This window comes from Ostreococcus tauri (genome assembly GCF_000214015.3).
Source record: "Ostreococcus tauri WGS project CAID00000000 data, contig chromosome 02, whole genome shotgun sequence".
NCBI lineage: Eukaryota > Viridiplantae > Chlorophyta > Mamiellophyceae > Mamiellales > Bathycoccaceae > Ostreococcus > Ostreococcus tauri.
Genome location: NC_014427.2, coordinates 310,813 through 319,916, shown reverse-complemented (window position 1 = coordinate 319,916; position 9,104 = coordinate 310,813). Strand labels below are relative to the sequence as shown.

The 9,104-nt window shown below is 49.3% G+C and overlaps 5 protein-coding genes across 5 annotated transcripts; 3 read left to right on the top strand and 2 right to left on the bottom strand.

Annotated features, from left to right (window-relative positions):
- Window positions 1–747, top strand: OT_ostta02g01320 (Heat shock protein 70 family; the record flags this gene model as incomplete). Its single annotated transcript, XM_022985018.1, has 1 exon — window positions 1–747. A coding segment is annotated over one exon (747 nt), but the record flags the coding sequence as incomplete, so codon positions are not given.
- A 683-nt stretch (window positions 748–1,430) lies between these two features.
- OT_ostta02g01310 (unnamed product) lies at window positions 1,431–2,812 on the top strand (the record flags this gene model as incomplete). Its single annotated transcript, XM_022985016.1, has 8 exons — window positions 1,431–1,458; window positions 1,521–1,612; window positions 1,669–1,818; window positions 1,867–2,145; window positions 2,191–2,289; window positions 2,337–2,393; window positions 2,443–2,529; window positions 2,579–2,812. The coding sequence occupies 8 exons, from the start codon at window positions 1,431–1,433 to the stop codon at window positions 2,810–2,812; spliced, it is 1,026 nt and encodes a 341-aa protein (XP_022840710.1).
- Window positions 2,813–2,992: 180 nt separating this feature from the next.
- On the bottom strand, window positions 2,993–3,517 carry OT_ostta02g01300 (Cytochrome b6/f complex subunit VI; the record flags this gene model as incomplete). The annotated part of the gene is made up of 4 exons (XM_022985015.1): window positions 2,993–3,025; window positions 3,077–3,157; window positions 3,208–3,266; window positions 3,394–3,517. 4 exons carry the CDS (start codon window positions 3,515–3,517, stop codon window positions 2,993–2,995), a joined length of 297 nt encoding a protein of 98 aa, XP_022840709.1.
- Window positions 3,518–5,708: 2,191 nt separating this feature from the next.
- Window positions 5,709–6,524, top strand: OT_ostta02g01290 (Acid phosphatase/vanadium-dependent haloperoxidase-related; the record flags this gene model as incomplete). Its single annotated transcript, XM_003074859.1, has 1 exon — window positions 5,709–6,524. One exon carries the CDS (start codon window positions 5,709–5,711, stop codon window positions 6,522–6,524), a length of 816 nt encoding a protein of 271 aa, XP_003074907.1.
- Window positions 6,525–7,436: 912 nt separating this feature from the next.
- OT_ostta02g01270 (Clp protease proteolytic subunit /Translocation-enhancing protein TepA) lies at window positions 7,437–8,480 on the bottom strand (the record flags this gene model as incomplete). Its single annotated transcript, XM_003074855.1, has 4 exons — window positions 7,437–7,589; window positions 7,645–7,890; window positions 7,937–8,119; window positions 8,169–8,480. 4 exons carry the CDS (start codon window positions 8,478–8,480, stop codon window positions 7,437–7,439), a joined length of 894 nt encoding a protein of 297 aa, XP_003074903.1.
- Window positions 8,481–9,104: the final 624 nt, after the last annotated feature.

The window sequence follows — 9,104 nt, the reverse complement described above, 5'->3', positions numbered from 1 at the left end:
GTCTCCGATATAGTACTACTTGATGTCACACCGCTGTCTCTTGGGCTTGAAACTCTGGGGGGCGTGATGACAAAGCTCATTCCCCGAAATACGACTTTGCCAACATCGAAATCTGAAGTGTTTTCCACTGCCGCCGACGGTCAAACTAGCGTGGAAATTAACGTCCTACAAGGGGAGCGTGAGTTTGTCAAAGACAACAAAAGCCTTGGAACTTTCAGGCTAGATGGTATTCCTTCTGCTCCACGTGGTGTGCCGCAAATTGAAGTCAAGTTTGACATTGATGCAAACGGGATCCTTTCTGTTGAGGCTTGTGACAAGGGCACAGGGAAGAAGCAAGACATCAAAATCACGGGAGCTTCGACTTTGTCTTCGGATGAGGTAGAGAGAATGGTTGCTGATGCAGAAAAGTTTGCAAGTGAAGACTATGCGAAACGAGAACAAGTAGAAATGCGCAACAGCTCTGACTCCATGGTATACCAAACCGAGAAACAGCTCAATGAACTCGGTGATAAAATACCTCAAGAAATAAAAGATCAAGTTCTTAAAAAACTGGAGTCGCTGAAGCACGCGTTGGCTACTGATGATGTTGAGAAAATGAAGACTGCTCAGGAAGAATTGCAGCAGCAGGTGATGGCGATGGGTCAGGCCATGTATCAAGGTGGTGATTCAGCAACGACCCAGGGCGAATCTTCTGAAGCACCTGCGCAGGATGACGTCATAGACGCGGAATTCTCTAGCGATAAGTAGTTCAGAGAGTCTTTAGTGAGGCATAGACCTTCTAAGATGAAAATTTAACACGCAAGCCTATTTTTTAAAGCCAACTTAACTCTTTAAATGTGACTCTTTCGCATGCGAGCATTCGTTACCACATCGAAAAAATTTCAGCGTCCTTACTTCATCGTCTGCACGCATCCTCTGTCATACAATGCATCATTGCCGCACCTGCGTGTCTAGAAAACAGCGTCCGCAGTTAGCTTTTCTGTGAACGTGGCAATAATGAAAGCACAACTCGAAATTAGCACAACTCGAAATTAGGCCTATTAAGGCCTGGCCAGCCCGGAAAAATTTATATATCACCGGTTTGGAGAGTCCCTACATGACCGACGAGTCATGAACGGTCAAATATCACAATACATTGCGCATTTTAGCAATATCAGATCATCACACCCCATCTGCTGCCGGGTGTTTTCACCTTGTGTCAACTACCAGCTACGCAGCTCTCTCGTCACTGTCGTCGTTCGCACGAGTGTTCGGATACGACATTATCCGCAGGAAAGCGGCGAGACGACAAGAGGTGACGAGTAGGTGATCCAGACGCCACGTACGGCCAGCCAACAGGCCAGTAGTCGTTCCGTCGACCCAAACGATATCGAATGTTGGTTTTACCAGTGTTTTCTGAAGAATCTGCTCAGCTGCTTGATGAAGATTTCATGTTAATCCGTATGTGTACAGAACCAGGTGAGTATCAGGACTATTTTTTCGCGTCAAAGTAGACGCTGACACTCCTGATGCAACCAAAGTGAGACGCGAAGCTAGCTTGAAGAATCTGGCGGAAACAATCCGTCGCTTGCCTGCGCTCGAGCGTCAGAAGTATGGTCCTAGGTTCTCTAAGGTAGTGCGAAGTATCATTCCTGCTCGTACACTTCAGCTCACGTTCAATAACAAAAGCTGTGTAAATTAGTTCGCATCCATCACGTGACGGCCAGTGTTGTGCACATGAATAGTATCAAAGAACTTGAGGATCACGGAACTCTTATCCTTTTGAAAGACCTTTTGCACCTCGGACGGTGCAATCTTGCACTGGCAGTTGCAGAGCTGGTATAACTTTTTGTTTGTCTTCTTACGTTATGATGAGCATTGTTTCAGCTGTTCAAGGACATAACATGGCTAGAAAACTATCTCCATGCCAAAAGTGTCAGACTTCCGGAAACAGTCATACAAGGGAAACTCCAATACCATATTTCTGATCGATTTCTTCGGAGTAATATTCTTCTTTCGGCGATGCGCAGTCAGGAAGGCATTGGTGGTCAATGTGACTGTCGCATGAAAAAGTGTCTCATTACTAGTAAGCACAGCACAGCCTTTCGGAGGGGTCTAGACGAGGAATCCATCGACACACTCCACGTAAAAGCTCCGAACATCCAGGTACTTGTGTAGCGAGTGATCTGAACACGACTCATATTATCGTAGTCGAACTCTTCAAAAGAGTGGTGGAGGTCTCATACGAGGCTCTCTACATACATGTGCCCATCAGTAAGCTTCCACCAAGATGAACTTGCCACTAATCAGGTGTGAATATGTATGTTCTATACATGTAAGGCGTCACGGTTGTACAGTCATTCGTTGCGAAAGCAATTGTTCATATGCGACGCGACCATATCGTTCAGCAGAAGGTGAGTCTCTCATGCTCAATAGACTCTCTAGAAATTGAAAGAATGGTAGGAGCTATCCACGGTTATACAGTTGAAACGTGTCAAATCAGGCGCGCTACATGCTCTATTCTCTTACTTCCTTTTCAAGCCCTCTAAGGTTCGTACTTCTATGATTCCATGTTAGAGACTGACAGTTATTTCGACAGTCCAGTTTGGGCGCATTACAAAAAATCCCACTAAGAGAGCTGATTTATGAAAACCTTCGGATAGAAGAAGACTTGAAGGTAGTGCAAAATCTCGCGATCAATCAAGGGTTGAATGAACGGCAATTCATATGGCTCTTACTAAGTCGCTACTACACGGACGGTGACTTCAACAAAGTTGAACACCTAGGACAAAAGTTGCCGCGTTTTAGTCTTGTAGAACTCGAAGAGAAATGAGGCATCAATGTTGAATAGTAGGGACATGTCGAAATAAGCGCATGACGGTATGAAGTTGGTCACTCTTTCAGTGGGGACTACGAAAACAGGACGTCACCGCGATGCGCGAAGCGACTGCCGCTTACAAAGGCTAGTTGAAAAGCTAACTCATCTAGCGACCGCTTTGTGAAGTCCACCGATTCAAATAAGTTTAATCTTGCTCAACACAACATACTACACGAGAACGTTAGGCTTTTGATGAAGAAGGCAGAAGAAGCTACGAACCGTGCCCGCAGCGAATGCCAGGGAAGACGCCAAAAATCCGAAGTACAGCAGGGGCGTAGGAACGCCTGCGAGCTGCGCAACCTGGGTACGAAATGAATGGACGAATCGACTCAACGATGTGAATATTTTACCTCCACGAAATTTGGATCAACGTACGACGTAGCGAACGCAGCTTGGGCGGGCAACAACGCTGTGGAACACGACAAAAGACTCGTCAGTAAGGTACTCTTGAACGCACCCGTAACTCTTCAAACATGTTGTAAGCATCACGCGCAATTAGCGCTAAAATACATCTCGGGATCTACGGCTTGACGCACCGAGCGACGCGAGGGCTTTCACCGTCTGCTTCGGTTGGGAGAACTTCGCGGAGGGTTTGGCGGTCACAGCGGTGACGATGCGTTGCTGGCGTCGCGAAGCGGTGGCCTTCCTGGTCGGCGCCATGCTAGAGACGGAGGAGGAAATGCTGTACATCTTGGTGCTGCTTGTACTCGAACGATGAACTCTGATCGGCTTTACACGCTCTTCACGGTCGCGATCGTTTTATCCGCATCGACCGTCGATGATCGTTGGCGCATCATTTTTCCGTTTCTAAAAAGTGACACAACATACCCCAACGTTTGAGTAAATATGTACGGACACAACGAAAATACCAAATTTGTTTGCGCCATGAAGTTCATGCATGGCATGGACATAGGGGTGCATCGCTATACCCAGCATTTCTGGGTACGTACCCACCGTACCATCCGAATGTCCGAACGTACAATACGTATGGGCAAACAGTTAATAAATGTTGCCGACCTGGGTACGCCGGGTACGAGCTGCGACGCGATCGCGCCCAGAGCCGCGTGAGGGGCGTCGCCGCGCGCTCGATCCAGAGCGCCGCGCGAAGACGCCGCGTCCGGGGCGTTCGCGTTGCGACGCTATGTGTTGTGTACGGATCCAAACGTCGTACTCAACGCACGCTGCGTCCCATCGAGCTCCATCGAGCGAATTTTGTAAACCGACGAGCGAATGATCACTACAATATGTGATCGTGACCCGTGGAGCCATACTGCGGTCCGAAATCGATACAAGTAAGCGCTGGCGCGTGGTCACCATACGATGTTAAAGACATTGCCTTTAATGCCCGCGACGTGAACAATGTATGTATTGACGAGTCAGGAACCGGAATTACCCCCCCCCCAAGGTATATGGATTCGTTGGGAGCTGATTTTCTGGACCCGCGCGCCGGCGCCGTCCGAGCGGTCACTCGAGGGCGCGTCGTGAGTATTAACGTGCCTTTGGTACAAACCTCTCGTTTCAACGCTCGCGGTAGCGGGTCGACGACGCGCGGCGCGCGGCAAATTTCGGTAAAATCGCGCAGTTTCCGAGCCGCACAAATTTCCGAGCCGCAAAATGTATGGGAAAAGGTAGTTTTTGGACGACGGAGAACGCTGTAGACGCTTTCAGACGGCGAGATCGGCAGTGATTGCTGTCGTCACTGTTTACAACGTTCGTGCGGCGTCGAGGCAGGTGGGGTGAAGATGTCGCGCAATTCAACTGCATCGGTCACTAAAGATGCATTCACGATGCCACATGGAGATACGTCAAAAATCGGTCACGCTGCCCCGCACGACAGCTTGCTCGATCGCCTGACGCGGAGTTCTCGAACGCGCGAACTTCTTCCGTCGTTACCGCGAATCTCGCGCGCGCCGTCGAGGCTCGAGCGGTCGCACTGTGGAGACCAATCGATGAATCACATCGCACGCAATCACATCAATTTGCACCTTAACGCGCGTTGCGACGCCGAATCGCGACGAAAATCGCTCAAATTTGGAGAGGAAAGTGAAAAAACGTCGACGAATCGATCCGCGGCGTGAACTCGCGCCGTGTATTCCAAACCCTAGAAAATAGGGTTTACGGTCAATATTGCTCGCCCCAGCGTCGCGCCTCCTTACGACGCCGCGACGCGCGCGCGCGACGGGCAGACGAAACCGTTCGCGTCCGCGCTCGCGCTCGCGCTCGCGCCGTCGCCGCGCGCGGGTCCAGAAAATCAGCTCTCCAACGCATCGCGACTCGTCGCGTCAACGAGGGGTCTTCGACGGGTCGTGACTCGCGTTTCTCTCGCGTACCCCCTCGCCGGGATTTTAGAGCCCCCAAAAGAGGTCGATTCACGACTCGTCGTGTGCGCCGTGTCAAAATCCATATACCGCGGGAGGGTCGCCGACCCTCGAGTTACACTCTTCGGGTATGGTGACAATAATTGAATTTTAGAGTCGGAAAATCTCCAAAACTCCAAAAAATTCTCTAAAATTTGCCAAAATTATAGAATTTTAGCAATCTCTTCTTCAGCCTAAGAATAAGAATAAGCTCAGCGGAATAGTCCGTGATCACGGGTCAAATAATTCGACTCGAATTAGACCGACCCGAAGTACAACATAGACGACAGACGAGCTGAAACACAAGTCGACAACCTCACGCGGATTTTTTCGCGGTGCTGGTTTGCTGGTGGTCTACGACACCTACGACGGCCCACAGCGCTGTAGTCTGCTTCGAACGTTAGACGAAGCGGTTCGGAGTTCAACACGTCAAAATACCGCAGGGGGACTGTGACACTGCCAGACCTGATCATCACGCAAGTATTTGTCTTGATATGTCCGGTTCAACGATATTGAGAACATCTGCGGTTGTCCCTGGGAAGACTCGGAGAACCTACGTCTCATCAAAATCCGCTCAAGTCGTCGTAGCTAAGAGGGCGGAGACTCTTGCGCCACATCCACGTTGCTCTTATCCTTGTGGACACTGCCGTGCGTTGCCGACCTCACTAGGTATCAGTTCAAAGGATATAGAAGACGTGAGGTCAACGAAGACGTCGGAAGTTATATCGTCGGACGTCAACCTTCGGTTCGGGAGTGCGAACTGGCATCGAAATGGAAGGTCCTTGGTAGAAGAAAAATACCCCCACAAAAATCTGCTCAACTCAGCATCGATCCCAGTTGTTGTATCGTTCGCTTCTGCGTTCAGTGATTTGAGAGGTAACCACGTGTTTCTGTGCGCGTTTCTTAGCTGGCTGGTGGCACAAGTTGCAAAGATATTCACTGCATACTATCGCGAAGGCCGCTGGGATTACAGGGTCATGTTTGATAGCGGTGGCATGCCCAGCTCTCACACGTCGCTTGTAGTTGGATTGACAACTTCTATCGTGCATCAGCACGGCCTGGGGAGTGTGTATTTCCCACTAGCGCTCGCATTTAGCTTGATCGTGATGTATGATGCGGCGGGCGTGCGGCGGCATGCCGGTAAACAAGCTGAAGTGCTGAACAAAATTCTGGCGGACACTTTTCATGGTACTCCCCTCAGCAACACCAAGCTCAAAGAGGTGTTGGGTCACAGCCCTTTGCAGGTTGTGTGTGGCGCTATCCTTGGTGTATTTGTGAGTTCATTCTATATGCTCAAATTTGGCTTTTGACACTTGACGAGCAGGTTTCACACTGACAAGTGGTCTACAACAGATGACACTGGAGTACGGCAAGCACCGGAGCACAACGCTTCATGGATATCAAATACCCTGTTCACTATTTAATTTTCATGCCTTCTGCATCATGTACTCATCAACATTATGACGGCGTTTGTCTACGAACTATCGCGAAACGGTATCACGCGTTAGCATTTAGTGATGAATGAAGCGCCTTTCTTTGATGTATTATTTGAGCTAAGGCCGACTAAAAGCACCGTTGATAACTTTGACCATAACTCCGACTTAATGACAGAGTTATCGCCAGTGGGACTAACAGCAGAAGGGTTCGATAACTTTATTCCCCGAGTTATGAGAAAATGACTAACAGCTCATTTTCATAACTTTTCGTAACTTCGTCGCGCTCACGAGTCGTGAACCATAGCGTCGGACTTTGTGTGATTAAAATTAACGGGCATTTGGGCAAACTACGCGAGTTATCGTCAAGGGGTTAACAGCTGATTTCGATAACTTTTCCATAACTTTGACCCCCTCCTCATTAACTCTAGAGCTGACTGTCAAAAGTTATTGACAAACCTTAATTTTGACGATAACTTTCCCCGAAGTTGTCGTCAAAATCACGTGATTTCAATAACTTTATGCGAATTTCGGTACCGGTACTGTTACCCCCATTTTTTCGATAACTCGCCGATAACTTTGGTTATGTCGGTGCTCTTAGTCGGCCTTATAAGGCCGACTAATAGTACCGTTAGTCGGCCTAGCTAATAACTTCTGATGAGAGTCTCTTCGGTTTGGCGACGCGAGTGATGCGTCTAGAATCAATCTCAATTCGCGTCGAAGCAAACACATTTCCATGGTACGCGCGCAGACGATCGAATGAGGTCGTGGTTAAGCTGCTATAATTCTCTAAATGGACTTCTGAACGAGCCCAGCGGCACTGTCCCAGGCAGAAGCGCTTAAAACGTCAGCGATTGCTTTCGAGTCCCGTGTCACAATCTTATCCGCTACACCATACTGGATCGCGTCTGCAGCTGTCATATAGAGTGGCCGCCGCATATCCTAAGAAAAAACTATTGATACCCGAGACTTGAAAATCAACAGTCAGCAAGCTCACCTTGTCCAATTTTTCAACGCTATGACCAGTCGTCTTACTGAGAACGTTCAATAAAGTTTTTTTCTGAGCCAGTGTTTCGTGCCATTTAATGTTTAGTTCAGTGGCTTGCCGTTCTCCAGTGGACGGCACACGTGGTTGATGCAACATCGCTGTCGCATGTGGAGTCATAAAACGTTTCCCCTTATCCCCTGCTGAAAGGAGCACGCACGCCTGACCCACAGCAACACCAGTACCCACTGTGTAAATCTGCGCAACGTAAACTAATAAACAAATACGTATGTTCACATCGCACCTCATTCCCGATATACTTCATCGTGTCATAGATGGCCGTAGCTTCAGTTTCAAAACCCACAACTTCACCGTCTGCACGAGTGCAACCTGTGGAGTTGATGTAGATGTAGCATGGCTTCTTTTGATCTGCATACTGCAGGTAGAGCAGCTCGGAGACAATCAGCTCGGTAACAGCAGGCACAAGCTATAAAAAATCAGTTTGGTTGAATGACGACGATATTGACTACAGTTACCGGCATGCCAATGTAAACGATACGACTGTCAAGAAGCAGTGAGGGTAGATCAGGAGGAGGAGTTTTGGGCTTATGTTCATTGTACGAGGTCCCCGGATTCGCGCTAGCCGGCGACGTCGAAGCGATTGGACTCGCACATAATCTCTTTCGCTGGCGTTCTGGCAAAATGTGACTTCCTGTCGTGCGTCTACCGGACGAGACGCGCCACACTTGGGTATGCGACGTAGCAGACAGCCTTCTGTTCAGGGCTTGCCGAGAGCTATATATTCGACTATGCTGGAGCAAATGCGGAAGCAAGAAAAGCGACGGCATCTGTAGAGACTGTCGTGCGTGTGTGGAACCGTCGCTTTGACGCAGTACTTCGTTCTCGTCGTACCAAGCAAAAGACCTGAAAGCGACCGAGTGAAAGCCACTTACCCGCTAGTTCAGTTTATGGCTAGAAGCATTATCACTATATAGGCCTGCTTGGCCTGATACGTACTGATACCGTATCAGCGTATCATACTTTTCATATGGGCAAACAGTATGAAAATCGTCGATTCTGATACGTATCAGGAAATTCCTGATACATGTCACTTTTGAGCTCTCAATATGTGAGGTTGCGCTCTGTGACGCCACAGCGGCGCGACGCCGCGCCCAAACGGCGTGAAAATAGCAAAAAGAAGAGACGAACGACGCGCGCGCGGGCGAGGGGGTGCGACCGGGGTTTAGGCGTTGACGGGTTCGCGCGAGTTTGAATCTGAATTCTCACGGCTGAGCACTCGCGCACGTACTTGCGCGCGGTAGTCGTCGACGCTCGATGTCAAGCGTCGACGAAGCGGGCGTCGCGGTGATGAGCGAAGATGGCGAAGCGGAAAACGGCGCGCGCAGCGCGCGCTGCGCGATGATCAGGCGAAATTCGATGATGCATGGAACAAGAGGAAGCGGGTGCTCAAG